A 20,571-nucleotide genomic window follows, 5' to 3' on the forward strand; every position below is an offset into this window, starting at 1 on the left:
TATAATATCCAGTCAGCAGTAGCAGAGGTAGAACTAAATCAGACAGGGTAATGTTATAATATCCAGTCAGCAGAGGTGAACTAAATCAGACAGGGTAATGTTATAATATCCAGTCAGCAGAGGCAGAACGAATCAGACAGGGTAATGTTATAATATCCAGTCAGCAGTAGCAGAGGTAGAACTAAATCAGACAGGGTAATGATATAATATCCAGTCAGCAGCAGCAGAGGTAGAACTAAATCAGACAGGGTAATGTTATAATATCCAGTCAGCAGAGGCAGAACTAAATCAGACAGGGTAATGTTATAATATCCAGTCAGCAGAGGTAGAACTAAATCAGACAGGGTAATGTTATAATATCCAGTCAGCAGAGGCAGAGCTAAATCAGACAGGGTAATGTTATAATATAAAGTCAGCAGTAGCAGAGGTAGAACTAAATCAGACAGGGTAATGTTATAATATCCAGTCAGCAGTAGCAGAGGCAGAACTAAATCAGACAGGGTAATGTTATAATATCCAGTCAGCAGAGGTAGAACTAAATCAGACAGGGTAATGTTATAATATCCAGTCAGCAGAGGTAGAACTAAATCAGACAGGGTAATGTTATAATATCCAGTCAGCAGAGGCAGAGCTAAATCAGACAGGGTAATGTTATAATATAAAGTCAGCAGTAGCAGAGGTAGAACTAAATCAGACAGGGTAATGTTATAATATCCAGTCAGCAGTAGCAGAGGCAGAACTAAATCAGACAGGGTAATGTTATAATATCCAGTCAGCAGAGGCAGAGCTAAATCAGACAGGGTAATGTTATAATATAAAGTCAGCAGTAGCAGAGGTAGAACTAAATCAGACAGGGTAATGTTATAATATCCAGTCAGCAGTAGCAGAGGCAGAACTAAATCAGACAGGGTAATGTTATAATATCCAGTCAGCAGAGGTAGAACTAAATCAGACAGGGTAATGTTATAATATCCAGTCAGCAGAGGTAGAACTAAATCAGACAGGGTAATGTTATAATATCCAGTCAGCAGAGGCAGAGCTAAATCAGACAGGGTAATGTTATAATATAAAGTCAGCAGTAGCAGAGGTAGAACTAAATCAGACAGGGTAATGTTATAATATCCAGTCAGCAGTAGCAGAGGCAGAACTAAATCAGACAGGGTAATGTTATAATATCCAGTCAGCAGAGGTAGAACTAAATCAGACAGGGTAATGTTATAATATCCAGTCAGCAGTAGCAGAGGTAGAACTAAATCAGACAGGGTAATGCAGTCTGAGACCTACCCAATCATCTGTGGCGATGCTGAGTGCTACCCAATCATCTCTGGTGATGCTGAGAGCTAACCAATCATCTCTGGTGATGCTGAGAGCTAACCAATCATCTCTGACGATGCTGAGAGCTAACCAATCATCTCAAGAGATGCTGAGAGCTAGCCAATCATCTCTGGTGATGCTGAGAGGTAGCCAATCCTCTCTGGTGATAATGAGAGACAATATTCTCCTCTCCTCTCCTCTCCTCTCCTCTCCTCTCCTCTCCTCTCCTCTCCTCTCCTCTCCTCTCCTCTCCTCTCCTCTCCTCTCCTCTCCTCTCCTCTCCTCTCCTCTCCTCTCCTCTCCTCTCCTCTCCTCTCCTCTCCTCTCCTCTCCTCTCCTCTCCTGCTTTCCACTTCTCTGATCTCCCCTCCTCTCCTTTCCTGTCACCTCCTCTTCTAGTAGACCATTCAAAAACAGAGGTAACATGTTAAAAGTGTAAATGAAACTCTGGGAGCTGCGTCCTCACCTCTCTGGCAGGTCTTGAAGAAGATGGCGTTGTGAGGTGTCCTCAGGATGATGTTCCCACCGGCGTCCATGACCAGTATGGTGACCTCGAACGCCGCTACGCCATCCTGGTCTCCTAAACACGGGAAGCCCACCTGCACCACTTAAAACACAGAGAAACATCATATTACAACGCAGTAATCAGTATGCAAGCTATTGTGACTGATTTCAAGCTATTGTGACTGATTTCAAGCTATTGTGACTGATTTCAAGCTATATGACTGATTTCAAGCTATTGTGACTGATTTCAAGCTATTATGACTGATTTCAAGCTATTGTGACTGATTTCAAGCTATTATGACTGGTTTCATGACTGATTTCAAGCTATTGTGACTGATTTCAAGCTATTGTGACTGATTTCAAGCTATTGTGACTGATTTGAAGTTGTTATGGCTGGTTTCATGACTGATTTCAAGGTATTGTGACTGATTTCAAGCTATTGTGACTGATCTCAAGCTATTATGACTGATTTCAAGCTATTATGACTGATTTCAAGTTGTTATGACTGGTTTCATGACTGATTTCAAGCTATTGTGACTGATTTCAAGCTATTGTGACTGATCTCAAGCTATTATGACTGATTTCAAGTTGTTATGACTGATTTCAAGCTATTGTGACTGATTTCAAGCTATTATAACTGATTTCATGACTGATTTCAAGCTGTGTGGTCTAGCGGTTAGCGCTGGGCTGGGCTGCTGACTCAAACTCCTCCACTCTTTCCTGCTTGCTGTTCTTCAGTCTCATGTGTCCAATAAACAACAACACTGAGAAGGTAGCACGGATTCACCAGCTCCTGTCTCACCTGAGGGCCTACGTGGTACAGAGCCCAGGAGAGGAACGTTGACCGTGGGGTTGTCCATGATATCCACATCCATGGAGCGCAGTGTCTGGAACTCATAGAAGTACTCTGCCTGCAACACACATGAACAGAGAACAGCTGATGTCTCAGAGAGGTACTGGGCCTGCAACACAGATGACCAGAGAACAGCTGATGTCTCAGAGAGGTACTGGGCCTGCAACACACATGAACAGAGAACAGCTGATGTCTCAGAGAGGTACTGGGCATGCAACACACATGACCAGAGAACAGCTGATGACCCCGGATGCGTCCGTGCTAGTGTGCTTGTATGCATATACATGTTTGTTTGTCACACAGTGAGTTTGTGTTAGTACACACTGTGTCCCTCTCTAAATAATGTCTGTGTGTTGACCCTCCTCTCCCAAAAACACACGGCACATCTGGTCTCTCTCTCTAAATGACATGTGGTCTCTCTCTCTCTAAATGACATGTGGTATCTCTCTCTAAATGACATGTGGTCTCTTTCTCTCTAAATGACATGTGGTCTCTCTCTCTAAATGACATGTGGTCTCTCTCTAAATGACATGTGGTCTCTCTCTCTCTAAATGACATGTGGTATCTCTCTCTCTAAATGACATGTGGTCTCTCTCTCTCTCTAAATGACATGTGGTCTCTCTCTCTCTAAATGACACGTGTTCTTTCTCTAAATTGCATGTGGACCCTCTCTCTAAATGACATGTGGTATCTCTCTAAATGACATGTGGTCTATCTTTAAATGACATGTGGTCTCTCTTTAAATGACATGTGTTCTCTCTCTAAATGACTTGTGGTCTCTCTCTCTCTAAATGACATGTGGTCTATCTTTAAATGACATGTGGTCTCTCTAAATGACATGTGGTCTCTCTCTCTAAATTACATGTGTTCTTTCTCTCTCTAAATGACATGTGGTCTCTCTCTCTAAATGACATGTGGTCTCTCTCTAAATGACATGTGGTCTCTCTCTAAATGACATGTGGTCTCTCTCTCTCTAAATGACATGTGGTCTCTCTCTCTCTAAATTGCATGTGGTCCTTCTCTCTCTAAATGACATGTGGTCTCTCGCTCTCTAAATGACATGTGGTCTCTCTCTAAATGACATGTGGTATCTCTCTCTAAATGACATGTGGTCTCTCTAAATTACATGTGGTCTCTCTCTCTAAATGACACGTGTTCTTTCTCTAAATTGCATGTGGTCCCTCTCTCTAAATGACATGTGGTATCTCTCTAAATGACATGTGGTCTCTCTTTAAATGACATGTGTTCTCTCTCTAAATGACTTGTGGTCTCTCTCTCTCTAAATGACATGTGGTCTATCTTTAAATGACATGTGGTCTCTCTAAATGACATGTGGTCTCTCTCTCTAAATTACATGTGTTCTTTCTCTCTCTAAATGACATGTGGTATCTCTCTCTAAATGACATGTGGTCTCTCTCTAAATGACATGTGGTCTCTCTCTAAATGACATGTGGTCTCTCTCTCTCTAAATGACATGTGGTCTCTCTCTCTAAATGACATGTGGTCTCTCTCTCTCTAAATGACATGTGGTCTCTCTCTAAATGACATGTGGTATCTCTCTCTAAATGACATGTGGTCTCTCTAAATTACGTGTGGTCTCTCTCTCTCTAAATGACACGTGTTCTTTCTCTAAATTGCATGTGGTCCCTCTCTCTAAATGACATGTGGTATCTCTCTAAATGACATGTGGTCTATCTTTAAATGACATGTGGTCTCTCTTTAAATGACATGTGGTCTCTCTCTAAATGACATGTGGTCTATCTCTCTCTAAATGACATGTGGTCTATCTTTAAATGACATGTGGTCTCTCTAAATTACATGTGGTCTCTCTCTCTCTAAATGACATGTGTTCTTTCTCTAAATTGCATGTGGTCCCTCTCTCTCTAAATGACATGTGGTCTCTCTCTCTAAATGACATGTGGTCTCTCTCTCTAAATGACATGTGGTCTCTCTTTAAATGACATGTGGTGTCTCTCTCTAAATTACATGTGATCTCTCTCTAAATGACATGTGGTATCTCTCTCTCTAAATGACATGTGGTGTCTCTCTCTCTAAATGACATGTGGTCTCTCTCTCTAAATGACATGTGGTCTCTCTCTCTAAATGACATGTGGTCTCTCTCTCTCTCTCTCTCTAAATTACATGTAGTATCTCTCTCTCTAAATTACATGTGTTCTTTCTCTAAATTGCATGTGGTCCCTCTCTCTCTAAATGACATGTGATCTCTCTCTCTAAATGACATGTGATCTCTCTCTCTAAATGACATGTGGTCTCTCTCTCTCTCTAAATGACATGTGGTCTCTCTCTCTCTCTTTAAATGACATGTGGTCTATCTTTAAATGACATGTGGTCTCTCTCTAATTTACATGTGGTCTCTCTCTCTCTCTCTCTCTCTCTCTAAATGACATGTGTTCTTTCTCTAAATTGCATGTGAACCTTCTCTCTCTAAATGACATGTGGTCTCTCTCTCTAAATGACATGTGGTCTCTCTTTAAATGACATGTGGTCTCTCTCTCTAAATGACATGTAGTCTCTCTCTAAATGACATGTGGTCTCTCTCTCTCTAAATGACATGTGGTCTCTCTCTCTCTAAATGACATGTGGTCTCTCTCTCTCTAAATGACATGTGGTCTCTCGCTCTCTAAATGACATGTGGTCTCTCTCTAAATGACATGTGGTATCTCTCTCTAAATGACATGTGGTCTCTCTAAATGACATGTGGTCTCTCTCTCTCTAAATGACACGTGTTCTTTCTCTAAATTGCATGTGGTCCCTCTCTCTAAATGACATGTGGTATCTCTCTAAATGACATGTGGTCTCTCTTTAAATGACATGTGGTCTCTCTCTAAATGACATGTGGTCTCTCTCTCTCTAAATGACATGTGGTCTATCTTTAAATGACATGTGGTCTCTCTAAATTACATGTGGTCTCTCTCTCTCTAAATGACATGTGTTCTTTCTCTAAATTGCATGTGGTCCCTCTCTCTCTAAATGACATGTGGTCTCTCTCTCTAAATGACATGTGGTCTCTCTCTCTAAATGACATGTGGTCTCTCTTTAAATGACATGTGGTCTCTCTCTCTAAATGACATGTGATCTCTCTCTAAATGACATGTGATCTCTCTCTAAATGATATGTGGTATCTCTCTCTAAATGACATGTGGTGTCTCTCTCTCTAAATGACATGTGGTCTCTCTCTCTCTAAATGACATGTGGTCTCTCTCTCTCTCTCTAAATTACATGTGGTATCTCTCTCTCTAAATGACATGTGTTCTTTCTCTAAATTGCATGTGGTCTCTCTCTAAATGACATGTGGTCTCTCTCTCTAAATGACATGTGATCTCTCTCTCTAAATGACATGTGATCTCTCTCTCTAAATGACATGTGGTCTCTCTCTCTCTCTAAATGACATGTGGTCTCTCTCTCTCTCTCTTTAAATGACATGTGGTCTCTCTCTAAATGACATGTGGTCTCTCTCTAAATTACATGTGGTCTCTCTCTCACTCTAAATTACATGTGATCTCTCTCTCTAAATGACATGTGGTCTCTCTCTCTCTCTAAATGACATGTGGTCTCTCTCTCTCTCTTTAAATGACATGTGGTCTATCTTTAAATGACATGTGGTCTCTCTAAATTACATGTGGTCCTCTCTCTCTAAATGACATGTGTTCTTTCTCTAAATTGCATGTGGTCCGTCTCTCTCTAAATGACATGTGGTCTCTCTCTCTAAATGACATGTGGTCTCTCTCTCTAAATGACATGTGGTCTCTCTTTAAATGACATGTGGTCTCTCTCTCTAAATGACATGTGATCTCTCTCTAAATGACATGTGATCTCTCTCTAAATGACATGTGGTATCTCTCTCTCTAAATGACATGTAGTGTCTCTCTCTCTAAATGACATGTGGTCTCTCTCTCTAAATGACATGTGGTCTCTCTCTCTCTAAATGACATGTGGTCTCTCTCTCTCTCTCTCTAAATTACATGTGGTATCTCTCTCTCTAAATGACATGTGTTCTTTCTCTAAATTGCATGTGGTCCCCTCTCTCTCTAAATGACATGTGGTCTCTCTCTCTCTAAATGACATGTGGTCTCTCTCTCTCTAAATGACATGTGGTCTCTCGCGCTCTAAATGACATGTGGTCTCTCTCTAAATGACATGTGGTATCTCTCTCTAAATGACATGTGGTCTCACTAAATGACATGTGGTCTCTCTCTCTCTAAATGACATGTGTTCTTTCTCTAAATTGCATGTGGTCCCTCTCTCTAAATGACATGTGGTATCTCTCTAAATGACATGTGGTCTCTCTTTAAATGACATGTGGTCTCTCTCTAAATGACATGTGGTCTCTCTCTCTCTAAATGACATGTGGTCTATCTTTAAATGACATGTGGTCTCTCTAAATTACATGTGGTCTCTCTCTCTCTAAATGACATGTGTTCTTTCTCTAAATTGCATGTGGTCCCTCTCTCTCTAAATGACATGTGGTCTCTCTCTCTAAATGACATGTGGTCTCTCTCTCTAAATGACATGTGGTCTCTCTTTAAATGACATGTGGTCTCTCTCTCTAAATGACATGTGATCTCTCTCTAAATGACATGTGGTATCTCTCTCTAAATGACATGTGGTGTCTCTCTCTCTAAATGACATGTGGTCTCTCTCTCTCTAAATGACATGTGGTCTCTCTCTCTCTCTCTCTAAATTACATGTGGTCTCTCTCTCTCTAAATGACATGTGTTCTTTCTCTAAATTGCATGTGGTCCCTCCCTCTCTACATGACATGTGGTCTCTCTCTCTAAATGACATGTGGTCTCTCTCTCTAAATGACATGTGATCTCTCTCTCTAAATGACATGTGGTATCTCTCTCTCTAAATGACATGTGGTATCTCTCTCTCTAAATGACATGTGGTATCTCTCTCTCTAAATGACATGTGGTATCTCTCTCTCTAAATGACATGTGGTATCTCTCTCTAAATGACATGTGGTATCTCTCTCTCTAAATGACATGTGGTATCTCTCTCTAAATGACATGTGGTATCTCTCTCTAAATGACATTTATTTTTATTTTAATTTTACCTTTATTTAACCAGGTAGGCTAGTTGAGAACACCTTTATTTAACCAGGTAGGCAAGTTGAGAACACCTTTATTTAACCAGGTGGGCAAGTTGAGAACACCTTTATTTAACCAGGTAGGCTAGTTGAGAACACCTTTATTTAACCAGGTAGGCTAGTTGAGAACACCTTTATTTAACCAGGTGGGCAAGTTGAGAACACCTTTATTTAACCAGGTAGGCTAGTTGAGAACACCTTTATTTAACCAGGTAGGGCTAGTTGAGAACACCTTTATTTAACCAGGTAGGCAAGTTGAGAACAAGTTCTCATTTACAATTGCGACCTGGCCAAGATAAAGCAAAGCAGTTCGACAGATAAAACGACACAGAGTTACACATGGAGTAAAAACAAACATACAGTCAATAATGCAGTATAAACAAGTCTATATACAATGTGAGCAAATGAGGTGAGAAGGGAGGTAAAGGCAAAAAAGGCCATGATGGCAAAGTAAATACAATATAGCAAGTAAAATACTGGAATGGTAGTTTTGCAATGGAAGAATGTGCAAAGTAGAAATAAAATAATGGGGTGCAAAGGAGCAAAATAAATAAATAAATAAAAATTAAATACAGTTGGGAAAGAGGTAGTTGTTTGGGCTAAATTATAGGTGGGCTATGTACAGGTGCAGTAATCTGTGAGCTGCTCTGACAGTTGGTGCTTAAAGCTAGTGAGGGAGATAAGTGTTTCCAGTTTCAGAGATTTTTGTAGTTCGTTCCAGTCATTGGCAGCAGAGAACTGGAAGGAGAGGCGGCCAAAGAAAGAATTGGTTTTGGGGGTGACTAGAGAGATATACCTGCTGGAGCGTGTGCTACAGGTGGGAGATGCTATGGTGACCAGCGAGCTGAGATAAGGGGGGACTTTACCTAGCAGGGTCTTGTAGATGACATGGAGCCAGTGGGTTTGGCGACGAGTATGAAGCGAGGGCCAGCCAACGAGAGCGTACAGGTCGCAATGGTGGGTAGTATATGGGGCTTTGGTGATAAAACGGATTGCACTGTGATAGACTGCATCCAATTTGTTGAGTAGGGTATTGGAGGCTATTTGTAAATGACATCGCCAAAGTCGAGGATTGGTAGGATGGTCAGTTTTACAAGGGTATGTTTGGCAGCATGAGTGAAGGATGCTTTGTTGCGAAATAGGAAGCCAATTCTAGATTTAACTTTGGATTGGAGATGTTTGATATGGGTCTGGAAGGAGAGTTTACAGTCTAACCAGACACCTAAGTATTTGTAGTTGTCCACGTATTCTAAGTCAGAGCCGTCCAGAGTAGTGATGTTGGACAGGCGGGACATGTGGTATCTCTCTCTCTAAATGACATGTGGTCTCTTTCTCTAAATGACATGTGGTATCTCTCTCTAAATGACATGTGGTATCTCTCTCTAAATGACATGTGGTCTCTCTCTAAATGACATGTGGTATCTCTCTCTCTAAATGACATGTGGTCTCTTTCTCTAAATGACATGTGGTCCCTCTCTCTCTAAATGACATATAATCTCTCTCTCTAAATGACATGTGGTATCTCTCTTTAAATGACACGTGGTCTCTCTCTCTAAATGACATGTGGTCTCAATCTCTCTTTCTCTCTAAATGACATGTGGTCTCTCTCTAAATGACATGTGGTCTCTTTAAATGACATGTGGTCTCTCTAAATGACATGTGGTCTCTCTCTCTAAATGACATGTGGTCTCTCTCTCTAAATGTCATGTGGTCTCTCTCTCTCTAAATGACACGTGGTCTCTCTTTCTAAATGACATGTGTTCTCTCTCTCTAAATGACATGTGGTCTCTCTGTCTCTCTTGTCAAGTGATTGGGGGAGGCATGACAGAACACACACAGGGAGGGGGGGAGAGAGATCCCAGAACAGTGAGATGAAAATGACATGTGGTCTCTCTCTCTTTTTCTCTAAATGACATGTGTTCTCTCTCTCTAAATGACATGTGGTCTCTCTAAATGACATGTGGTCTCTCTCTAAATGACATGTGGTCTCTTTAAATGACATGTGGTCTCTCTCTAGATGACATGTGGTCTCTCTGTCTCTCGTGTCAAGTGATTGGGGAGGCATGACAGAACACACACAGGGAGGGGGGGGGGAGATCCCAGAACAGAGAGATGAAAGAGGGAGAGAGGAAAGGGGAGACTGCGATGTTCCCTCTATGCAGTGAATGCTTCCCAGTGTCAAAGCGTTTGATGAAGGGAAAGGTACACAAGGCGGGCAGAGGAAGAGGAGGCTAATCCTGCAGCTGAATGGTAATAACCAACACAGATAACTCTCCACCATGCAGCCTTTCATGCCCCAGGCTTTTGTTCCTAAGCTTCGCCGGCTGCCTTTGAAGTACAGGGGGTAACAGGACCCAGGGAAGAGAAGGGCCCTCTTTCTGTATCTCTCTCTCTCTATCCCTCTCTCTCCTTCCCTCTCACTCTCATTCCCTCTCCTCTCTCTCTCTCTCTCTATCCCTCTCTCTCTCTCTATCCCTCTCCCTCCTTCCCTCTCTCTCTCTCCTTCCCACTCTCTCTCCTTCCCTCTCTCTCTCTCCTTCCCTCTCTCTCTCTCCTTCCTTCCCTCTCTCTCTTTCTCTCCTTCCTTCCCTCTCTCTCTCTCTCTCCTTCCCTCTCTCTCTCTCTCTCTCCTTCCCTCTCGCTCTCTCTCCCACTCTCATTTACCGACTCAACATGCCATTACCGGATTACGATCTCTGTATGTTTTGTGTGTGAGTTTTTGTGTGTGGATGTGTTTAACTATTCTTGTGGGGACCAGAAGTCCCTACTCTGTGTGTGTGTGTGTGTGTGTGTGTGTGTGTGTGTGTGTGTGTGTGTGTGTGTGTGTGTGTGTGTGTGTGTGTGTGTGTGTGTGTGTGTGTGTGTGTGTGTGTGTGTGTGTGTGTGTGTGTGTGTGTGTGTGTGTGTGTGTAAAGCTCTGGTCCGTTCCGCTCTCTGTAATTTGCTGTCACCAGAGATGATCTCATCAGGAAGAGATATTGGTCATTACTTTGACTAAAACAAGTTTACAGTTTATTATGGATGTCAACACACTTGTTGCAGTCTCCCACAATAGGTGTTTATGTATGTGGATTCCTTGTTTTTACTGATAAGAGAATTCTCCCATCCATGAACACCCCTCCTCACAAACCACTAGCTCAATCTGAAGAAGAAGATGAAGAAGACGATGAAGGCAAGAATTGAGAAGAAACAATAAGAATCTAAAAGAAGAAGGGGGAGAAGAGGGTGAGGAGAAGAGGGTAAAGAGGAGGAGAAGAGGGTAAAGAGAAGGAGAAGAGGGTAAAGAGGAGGAGGAGAAGAGGGTAAAGAGGAGGAGAAGAGGGTAAAGAGGAGGAGAAGAGGGTAAAGAGGAGGAGAAGAGGGTAAAGAGGAGGAGGAGAAGAGGGTAAAGAGGAGGAGAAGAGGGTAAAGAGGAGGAGAAGAGGGTAAAGAAGAGGAGGAGAAGAGGGTGAGGAGAAGAGGGTAAAGAGGAGGAGGAGAAGAGGGTAAAGAGGAGGAGGAGAAGAGGGTAAAGAGGAGGAGAAGAGGGTAAAGAGGAGGAGAAGAGGGTAAAGAGGAGGAGAAGAGGGTAAAGAGGAGGAGGAGAAGAGGGTAAAGAGGAGGAGAAGAGGGTAAAGAAGAGGAGAAGAGGGTAAAGAAGAGGAGGAGAAGAGGGTAAAGAGGAGGAGAAGAGGGTAAAGAGGAGGAGAAGAGGGTAAAGAAGAGGAGGAGAAGAGGGTGAGGAGAAGAGGAGGAGAAGAGGGTAAAGAGGAGGGGAAGGGGGTAAAGAGGAGGAGAAGAGGGTAAAGAAGAGGAGGAGAAGAGGGTGAGGAGAAGAGGAGGAGAAGAGGGTAAGAGGAGAAGGGGGTAAAGAGGAGGAGAAGAGGGTAAAGAGGAGGAGAAGAGGGTAAAGAAGAGGAGGAGAAGAGGGTGAGGAGAAGAGGAGAAGAGGGTAAAGAGGAGGAGAAGGGGGTAAAGAGGAGGAGAAGAGGGTAAAGAAGAGGAGGAGAAGCGGGTAAAGAGGAGGAGGAGAAGCGGGTAAGAGGAGGAGGAGAAGAGGGTAAAGAGGAGGAGAAGAGGGTAAAGAAGAGGAGAAGAAGAGGGTAAAGAGGAGGAGGAGAAGAGGGTAAAGAGGAGGAGGAGAAGAGGGTAAAGAGGAGGAGAAGAGGGTGAAAAGGAGGAGAAGAGGGTGAAGAGGAGGAGGGATGGTGAAGAGGAGGAGAAGAGGGTGAAGAGGAGGAGAAGAGGGTGAAGAGGGTAAAGAAGAGGAGAGGAGCGTAAAGAAGAGGGTAAAGAGGAGGAGAAGAGGATGAGAAGAGGGTGAAGAGGAGGAGAAGAGGGTAAAGAGGAGGCGAAGAGGGTAAAGAGGAGGACAAGAGGGTAACGGGGGGGAAGAGGGTGAAGAGGAGGAGAAGAGGGTAAAGAGGAGGAGAAGAGGGTAAAGAGGAGGAGAAGAAGAGGGTAAAGAGGAGGAGAAGAGGGTGAAGAAGAGGAGAAGAGGGTAAAGAGGAGGAGAAGGTGAAGAGGAGGAGAAGAGGGTAAAGAGGAGGAGAAGAGGGTGAAGAAGAGGAGAAGAGGGTAAAGAGGAGGAGAAGAGGGTGAAGAGGAGGAGAAGAGGGTGAAGAGGAGGAGAAGGTGAAGAGGAGGAGGAGAGTGTAAAGAGGAGGAGAAGAGGGTAAAGAGGAGGAGAAGAGGGTGAAGTGGAGAAGAAGAGGGTAAAGAGGGTGAAGAGGATGAGGAGAAGAGGAGGAGAAGGCGACGAGGGGGAGGAGAAGAGGGTGAGGCAGAGAAAAGGGTGATCTTTCTAGAAGGAATGGCACTGTGGTCCAGGGGCCTCCCACCCAGGGAGCGGTGAGGTCATGGCTCTGTGACCTAATAACAATGTAGCGCGTGGCCCCTGGGGCCCCTGGGATTCCTCCTGACAGAGACAGGCCCTTCACGTGGCAGGGGAACAATGCTCTCTCAACACAAGGTCTGTGTCCCAAATGGCACCCTATTCCTCGCTCTGGTCAAAAGTAGTGCACTATATAGGGAATAGTGTGTCATTATGGACAGACAGTGTTTCCTATCTCTCTTCCTATCTTCTATGGATGTAAAAGTAGTGCACTCTATAGGGAATAGTGTATCATTATGGACAGACAGTGTTTCCCATCTCTCTTCCTATCTTCTATGGATGTAGGGGATATTCCACAATCCAAACGATGATGGTTTATTTGTGTTTTCAGAGGACAATACTGGTGCCTTTAAACCCTTTCAAGATTATCATTCAGTCATGATTCAGAAATGATTTGTCACTCTGCAGTGGCATAGTGCAGTAGACTCAAATATTTTTCCCGAATAACACAAATATTGACTCCATCGGTGACTGAGTTGACAAGGGTTACTCAAAACAGACATAAAAATATAAAAAGTTTAAAACAAACATGAGTAAAATAGGGAAAATTACTCATTTGAAAATCCCCAATAGAAACAACCAGTCTATCAGATCTTTCAGTCCCCTGGTGTTTCTTGGCTAGTTCCATCGTTTTTGTTCACATATGCTAGGTTGTTTTTCAATATTAGTTTTGAGTTTGCTGCAACTCTCTGCTGCTAGTGAAGAGACACGGAACTTCTCATCTGACGCTGACACAGAGTGTTGTTACCACGGTAACGGCCCGTCCCTTAATACTTGACAGTCGATTGACGCAGCCGTGTGTCGATCTAATTAATAACAATACCAAAAAAATTCCCATCAAAACCCATCAATTTAAAAATAGAGATATCTTATTATTTTTTATTTTTTTTGCATTTGATACGTCTCAATCCACCGCATACACCGATATCGCACTTCCGCATCCGCGGTGAAAGGTGGCAGAGCTAGAGCGCTGTTCATCCAGCCCAGCCTGTTTGAACACCTGAGTAAGCTTCACTCACTGCACGGGCGTCTTCGTAGCTTCGATCACGGCGTTTGTTCACTGATATCCCCTTATACTTTCAATCAGTTTTCCTTTTTTCATTGTTTCAGTTACATTCCTGAAGCCCAAGAAACATACACTTAAGCTTCCTAGTACATATGGAAATTAAAACGGTTTATGAATGATTTTGTTTTGAGGGTTACTGTCAAAATTATTTATTAATTTTAAAAAATGTAAAAAAATCGACATCGATGACATTCGCATGGGCCCACAGAGCTGGTGGGTCCCCTGCCTTGAATAAAAGATGGCTGCCGTTTTATGGGCTCTTAAACAATCGTGTTCTTATGTTCATTTTTTTGTTGGTTAAGAGCTCCTCAGTAAACATTTTCACTGTAAGGTCTACCTACACCTGTTGGTTATTAAGGTCTACCTACACCTGTTGGTTATTAAGGTCTACCTACACCTGTTGGTTATTAAGGTCTACCTACACCTGTTGGTTATTAAGGTCTACCTACACCTGTTGGTTATTAAGGTCTACCTACACCTGTTGGTTATTAAGGTCTACCTACACCTGTTGGTTATTAAGGTCTACCTACACCTGTTGGTTCAGGGCTCATCAGTAAACATTTTCACTGTAAGGTCTACCTACACCTGTTGGTTATTAAGGTCTACCTACACCTGTTGGTTATTAAGGTCTACCTACACCTGTTGGTTATTAAGGTCTACCTACACCTGTTGGTTATTAAGTTCTACCTACACCTGTTGGTTATTAAGGTCTACCTACACCTGTTGGTTATTAAGGTCTACCTACACCTGTTGGTTATTAAGGGCTCATCAGTAAGCATTTTCACTGTAAGGTCTACCTACACCTGTTGGTTATTAAGGTCTACCTACACCTGTTGGTTATTAAGGTCTACCTACACCTGTTGGTTATTAAGGTCTACCTACACCTGTTGGTTATTAAGGTCTACCTACACCTGTTGGTTATTAAGGTCTACCTACACCTGTTGGTTATTAAGGTCTACCTACACCTGTTGGTTATTAAGGTCTACCTACACCTGTAGGTTCAGGGCTCATCAGTAAACATTTTCACTGTAAGGTCTACCTACACCTGTTGGTTATTAAGGTCTACCTACACCTGTTGGTTATTAAGGTCTACCTACACCTGTTGGTTATTAAGGTCTACCTACACCTGTTGGTTATTAAGGTCTACCTACACCTGTTGGTTATTAAGGTCTACCTACACCTGTTGGTTATTAAGGTCTACCTACACCTGTTGGTTATTAAGGTCTACCTACACCTGTTGGTTATTAAGGTCTACCTACACCTGTTGGTTATTAAGGTCTACCTACACCTGTTGGTTATTAAGGTCTACCTACACCTGTTGGTTATTAAGGTCTACCTACACCTGTTGGTTATTAAGGTCTACCTACACCTGTTGGTTCAGGGCTCATCAGTAAACATTTTCACTGTAAGGTCTACCTACACCTGTTGGTTATTAAGGTCTACCTTACACCTGTTGGTTATTAAGGTCTACCTACACCTGTTGGTTATTAATGTCTACCTACACCTGTTGGTTATTAAGGTCTACCTACACCTGTTGGTTATTAAGGTCTACCTACACCTGTTGGTTATTAAGGTCTACCTACACCTGTTGGTTCAGGGCTCATCAGTAAACATTTTCCACTGTAAGGTCTACCTACACCTGTTGGTTATTAAGGTCTACCTACACCTGTTGGTTATTAAGGTCTACCTACACCTGTTGGTTATTAAGGTCTACCTACAACCTGTTGGTTATTAAGTTCTACCTACACCTGTTGGTTATTAAGGTCTACCTACACCTGTTGGTTATTAAGGTCTACCTACACCTGTTGGTTATTAAGGGCTCATCAGTAAGCATTTTCACTGTAAGGTCTACCTACACCTGTTGGTTATTAAGGTCTACCTACACCTGTTGGTTATTAAGGTCTACCTACACCTGTTGGTTATTAAGGTCTACCTACACCTGTTGGTTATTAAGGTCTACCTACACCTGTTGGTTATTAAGGTCTACCTACACCTGTTGGTTATTAAGGTCTACCTACACCTGTTGGTTATTAAGGTCTACCTACACCTGTAGGTTCAGGGCTCATCAGTAAACATTTTCACTGTAAGGTCTACCTACACCTGTTGGTTATTAAGGTCTACCTACACCTGTTGGTTATTAAGGTCTACCTACACCTGTTGGTTATTAAGGTCTACCTACACCTGTTGGTTATTAAGGTCTACCTACACCTGTTGGTTATTAAGGTCTACCTACACCTGTTGGTTATTAAGGTCTACCTACACCTGTTGGTTATTAGGTCTACCTACACCTGTGTTATTAAGGTCTACCTACACCTGTTGGTTCAGGGCTCATCAGTAAACATTTTCACTGTAAGGTCTACCTACACCTGTTGGTTATTAAGCGTCTACCTACACCTGTTGGTTATTAAGGTCTACCTACACCTGTTGGTTATTAAGGTCTACCTACACCTGTTGGTTATTAAGTTCTACCTACACCTGTTGGTTATTAAGGTCTACCTACACCTGTTGGTTATTTAAGGTCTACCTACAACCTGTTGGTTATTAGGGCTCATCAGTAAGCATTTTCACTGTAAGGTCTACCTACACCTGTTGGTTATTAAGGTCTACCTACACCTGTTGGTTATTAAGGTCTACCTACACCTGTTGGTTATTAAGGTCTACCTACACCTGTTGGTTATTAAGGTCTACCTACACCTGTTTGGTTATTAAGGTCTACCTACACCTGTTGGTTTATTAAGGGTCTACCTACACCTGTTGGTTATTAAGGTCTACCCTACCTACACCTGTTGGTTATTAAGGTCTACCTACACCTGTTGGTTATTAAGGTCTACCTACACCTGTTGGTTATTAAGGTCTACCTACACCTGTTGGTTATTAAGGTCTACCTACACCTGTTGGTTATTAAGGTCTACCTACACCTGTTGGTTATTAAGGTCTACCTACACCTGTTGGTTATTAAGGTCTACCTACACCTGTAGGTTCAGGGCTCATCAGTAAACATTTTCACTGTAAGGTCTACCTACACCTGTTGGTTATTAAGGTCTACCTACACCTGTTGGTTATTAAGGTCTACCTACACCTGTTGGTTATTAAGGTCTACCTACACCTGTTGGTTATTAAGGTCTACCTACACCTGTTGGTTATTAAGGTCTACCTACACCTGTTGGTTATTAAGGTCTACCTACACCTGTTGGTTATTAAGGTCTACCTACACCTGTTGGTTATTAAGGTCTACCTACACCTGTTGGTTATTAAGGTCTACCTACACCTGTTGGTTATTAAGGTCTACCTACACCTGTTGGTTAAGGACTCATCAGTAAGCATTTTCACTGTAAGGTCTACCTACACCTGTTGGTTATTAAGGTCTACCTACACCTGTTGGTTATTAAGGTCTACCTACACCTGTTGGTTATTAAGGTCTACCTACACCTGTTGGTTATTAAGGGCTCATCAGTAAGCATTTTCACTGTAAGGTCTACCTACACCTGTTGGTTATTAAGGTCTACCTACACCTGTTGGTTATTAAGGTCTACCTACACCTGTTGGTTATTAAGGTCTACCTACACCTGTTGGTTATTAAGGTCTACCTACACCTGTTGGTTATTAAGGTCTACCTATACCTGTTGGTTATTAAGGTCTACCTACACCTGTTGGTTATTAAGGTCTACCTACACCTGTTGGTTATTAAGGTCTACCTACACCTGTTGGTTAAGGGCTCATCAGTAAGCATTTTCACTGTAAGGTCTACCTACACCTGTTGTAATAGTCGCATGCAACCCCAAAAAGTATATATATGTACAGTACCAGTCAAAAGTTTGGACACACCTACTCATTCAAGGGTTTTTCTTAATTTTTAAAAAACAATTTTCTACATTGTAGAATAATAGTGAAGACATCAAAACTATGAAATAACACATATGGAATCATGTAGTAACCAAAAATAGTGTTAAACAAATCAAAATATATTTTATATTCTTCAAAGTAGTCACCCTTTGCCTTGATGACAGCTTTGCACACTCTTGGCACTCTCTCAACCAGCTTCATGAGGTAGTCACCTGGAATTATTTTAATTAACAGGTATGCCTTCTTAAAAGTTGATTTGTGGAATTTCTTTCCTTCTTAATGCGTTTGAGCCAATCAGTTGTGTTGTGACAAGGTAGAAGATAGCCCAATTTGGTAAAAGACCAAGTCCATATTATGGCAAGAACAGCTCAAATAAGCAAAGAGCAATGACAGTCCATCTTTACTTTAAGACACGAAGATCAGTCAATCTAGAAAATTTCAAGAATTTTATATTGATTTGTTTAACACTATTTTTGGTTACTACATGATTCCATATGTGTTATTTCATAGTTTTGATGTCTTCACTATTATTCTACAATGTAGAAAATAGTAAAAAAATTAAGAAAAACCCTTGAATGAGTCGGTGTGTCCAAACCTTTTGACTGGTACTGTATATAAATGAATGAATGAATAAATAAATATAGCCTAGGCTCCTTGTGAAGTCTTCATGAAGCTCAATGTCTTTGAACATAAAAGAGGGTCCATTTGCATCCTCATTACATGATTACCATCAATAGTTCATAACCGTTTTATGTGTGTTATACATAAATGTCAATATTGTCCAGTGGCCTCAACAGTAGGTTACCAGATCACTTATATGAGAGAGAAGACTTGTTTGAAAGGCTTTTTTTTTGTGTGTAATAAAATAATTTTGACTGTTATTCCCAAAGCTGTTCTCATAACAAAGCTTATGAACAAGGACACCATTGCAAAAAAGCGATTCCAAATGGAACCTTCTTCTCCTTCTCAGTTCCAATAAAGAACGCGGGATGGGTCTGGCACGCGTCTGAGAATTTGACCAATGTTTTCAAAAGCGCAGATGGACCAGATGTTTTGCACATGTCCTAGATGCGGCCTGGCGGCGCCCCGGCGCTTTGATCCGTGGCGGCAGGTCCACGACACCGACGTGTAAAATACCGCAAGAGATGGGAATTACAATATTAAAAAAAGGAAACTGGTCAGAGAGCTCAAGCTAAATCTCTTTTAAAATCAATCATCTACTGCTACCGCGCGCATAGGCTTCTTTTTAAACATAAAAAATGGCGAGGTTGTTTGATCAGAATTGGGCCTTTGATGTAGGGAAAGCGTGAGAAACAATAGTTCAGAAGAAATGTGGACTAGTTTTTGAATGAAGGTTTTAAGTGTGGAGGATAGTCAGTGGCTCTTGTCTAGTTTATTGATCTTTACCGAGACAATCATTTCAAAGACATTCTTCATTTGAAGTTCGTTTTTTAAATGCATAATGTGGGTAATCAATGCATACTAAACATTGGCTATTAACCTATCGATTCAAAATAAAAAAAACAACCTTTATCATTATTTTCTAAAAACAAAATGAATTGCAGCCTTATCGCCATATAGAATTGCGCACTAGTCACCGCATTGCGCACTGGCTACAATTACGCGCATGTTCTCAGATCAATAGCCTTTGATAAAGCCTATCGATGACCACTAAAAGTATTACAATAGATGGAATCAAATACACACATTTTCCTCTTTTCAAATGAAAGTAGGCCTATAGGCAAATGTGACCCTATCACCGTCTCCTACCTGTTCAGTAGCTTGCCAGGTGAAGTTGACGTTCTGGATATTGACAGGTATCGCAGGCATCCTCTGCTGGGCCTTTCTGAAGTCCGTTGTGAATGGAGCCATCTTTCCCTCTGACACGATCAAGATATCCTCCTCAAAACCTGCACAATAACACACACTGACATTTCAACAAGAGCATTTAAAAACACACGCGAAAGCGCATGGGGGTGTCTACAAAGTTTAACTCAGTCCAATATAATAGGGGTCCCAGTGTTTGTAACTCATCCCTTTAACCTTTAAAGTTAAAGTTATAATACATATTTAATATTTAATAAGCTAATTCAAGTGACACTGTAACATTGGATTAATTAAAAAATAAACGCTACTTACCAATTAGGATTCTGGCTTGGTTGGCATCAATCCACATGTACAAACTTCCCTGCTGCTCCTGCGCAGCTTTGGACATCAAACCACCCAAAAGTAGAAGGAAGCACGTTTTGATGGGGGACAGAAGAACAGAGGCTGTCTCGGTAGCCATCCTGAGTTGCAAGCCTCTCAAATCTAACCCTGTTCAATTGTAAATGTATCTCCGTTCGGCTCTCCTCGTAGTTCAATTGTGTGTCCTGTGTATGCTGGGTTTGCCACTGTACTCAAGTCTGGTATGCCGTGAGTGAGCCTCTTTCATTGACAGTGAGACGCCTGCGCTACGTTGCAAGCTACTTGTACACAGCGGGCGCTGCAGGGAGGGTATGTGGCCACACGGTGGCGCAGTGGGACATGGGAAGTAAAGAGTTGGTGCACATTTAGTTAGGCTATGCCTGCCTATTGATTAACGCGATAGGAAGTAAATGACGTAACATGTTGACAAACAACTTGCACTATAAATACTTATTTCTTGGTCTGAGTAGGGGTCTAATCTTTCCCTGATTTTATTTTTTCATTTTATTTTTACCCACACATCCGTTTTTCTGACGAATCCCAGTAAAAAAAAAACATAACAATCATTATAAATTATAGCCTACAAAATATTCACATGGCGATGAGAATTGCATGATGTAGCTAGCGGACCTATTCTCATAAAACAAACATGTGTTTGTTGCACTGACTCAATTCAAGCATCCAAAATAGAAAGAGGAAAAGGGTGGAGGGACGGGGGGACGGGGGACGGGGGGGGGCTTCAAGACAAATCATCTCTCTGTGTGGTCTTTGTCTTATAAGGCCCATAAAACTCTCCAAGATAAACACTTCAGATTGTGGTA

General features: G+C 42.0%; 1 protein-coding gene across 1 annotated transcript in view; it reads right to left on the reverse strand.

Moving 5' to 3' along the window:
* The window catches only part of LOC109886733 (wnt inhibitory factor 1-like), a 49,513-nt gene extending 29,148 nt beyond the window's left edge, over window positions 1–20,365 (reverse strand). Inside the window, exons 1-4 of the mRNA XM_031817554.1 lie at window positions 19,703–20,365; window positions 19,334–19,473; window positions 2,621–2,729; window positions 1,781–1,921 (exon numbers count right to left, since the gene is read on the reverse strand). Of these exons, the coding sequence (XP_031673414.1) occupies window positions 1,781–1,921; window positions 2,621–2,729; window positions 19,334–19,473; window positions 19,703–19,850 (538 nt within the window). The 5' untranslated portion in view covers window positions 19,851–20,365. The remainder of the gene's footprint in view (window positions 1–1,780; window positions 1,922–2,620; window positions 2,730–19,333; window positions 19,474–19,702) is intronic.
* Window positions 20,366–20,571: the final 206 nt, after the last annotated feature.

Source organism: Oncorhynchus kisutch, unplaced genomic scaffold (assembly GCF_002021735.2).
Source record: "Oncorhynchus kisutch isolate 150728-3 unplaced genomic scaffold, Okis_V2 scaffold1070, whole genome shotgun sequence".
NCBI classification, from domain to species: domain Eukaryota; kingdom Metazoa; phylum Chordata; class Actinopteri; order Salmoniformes; family Salmonidae; genus Oncorhynchus; species Oncorhynchus kisutch.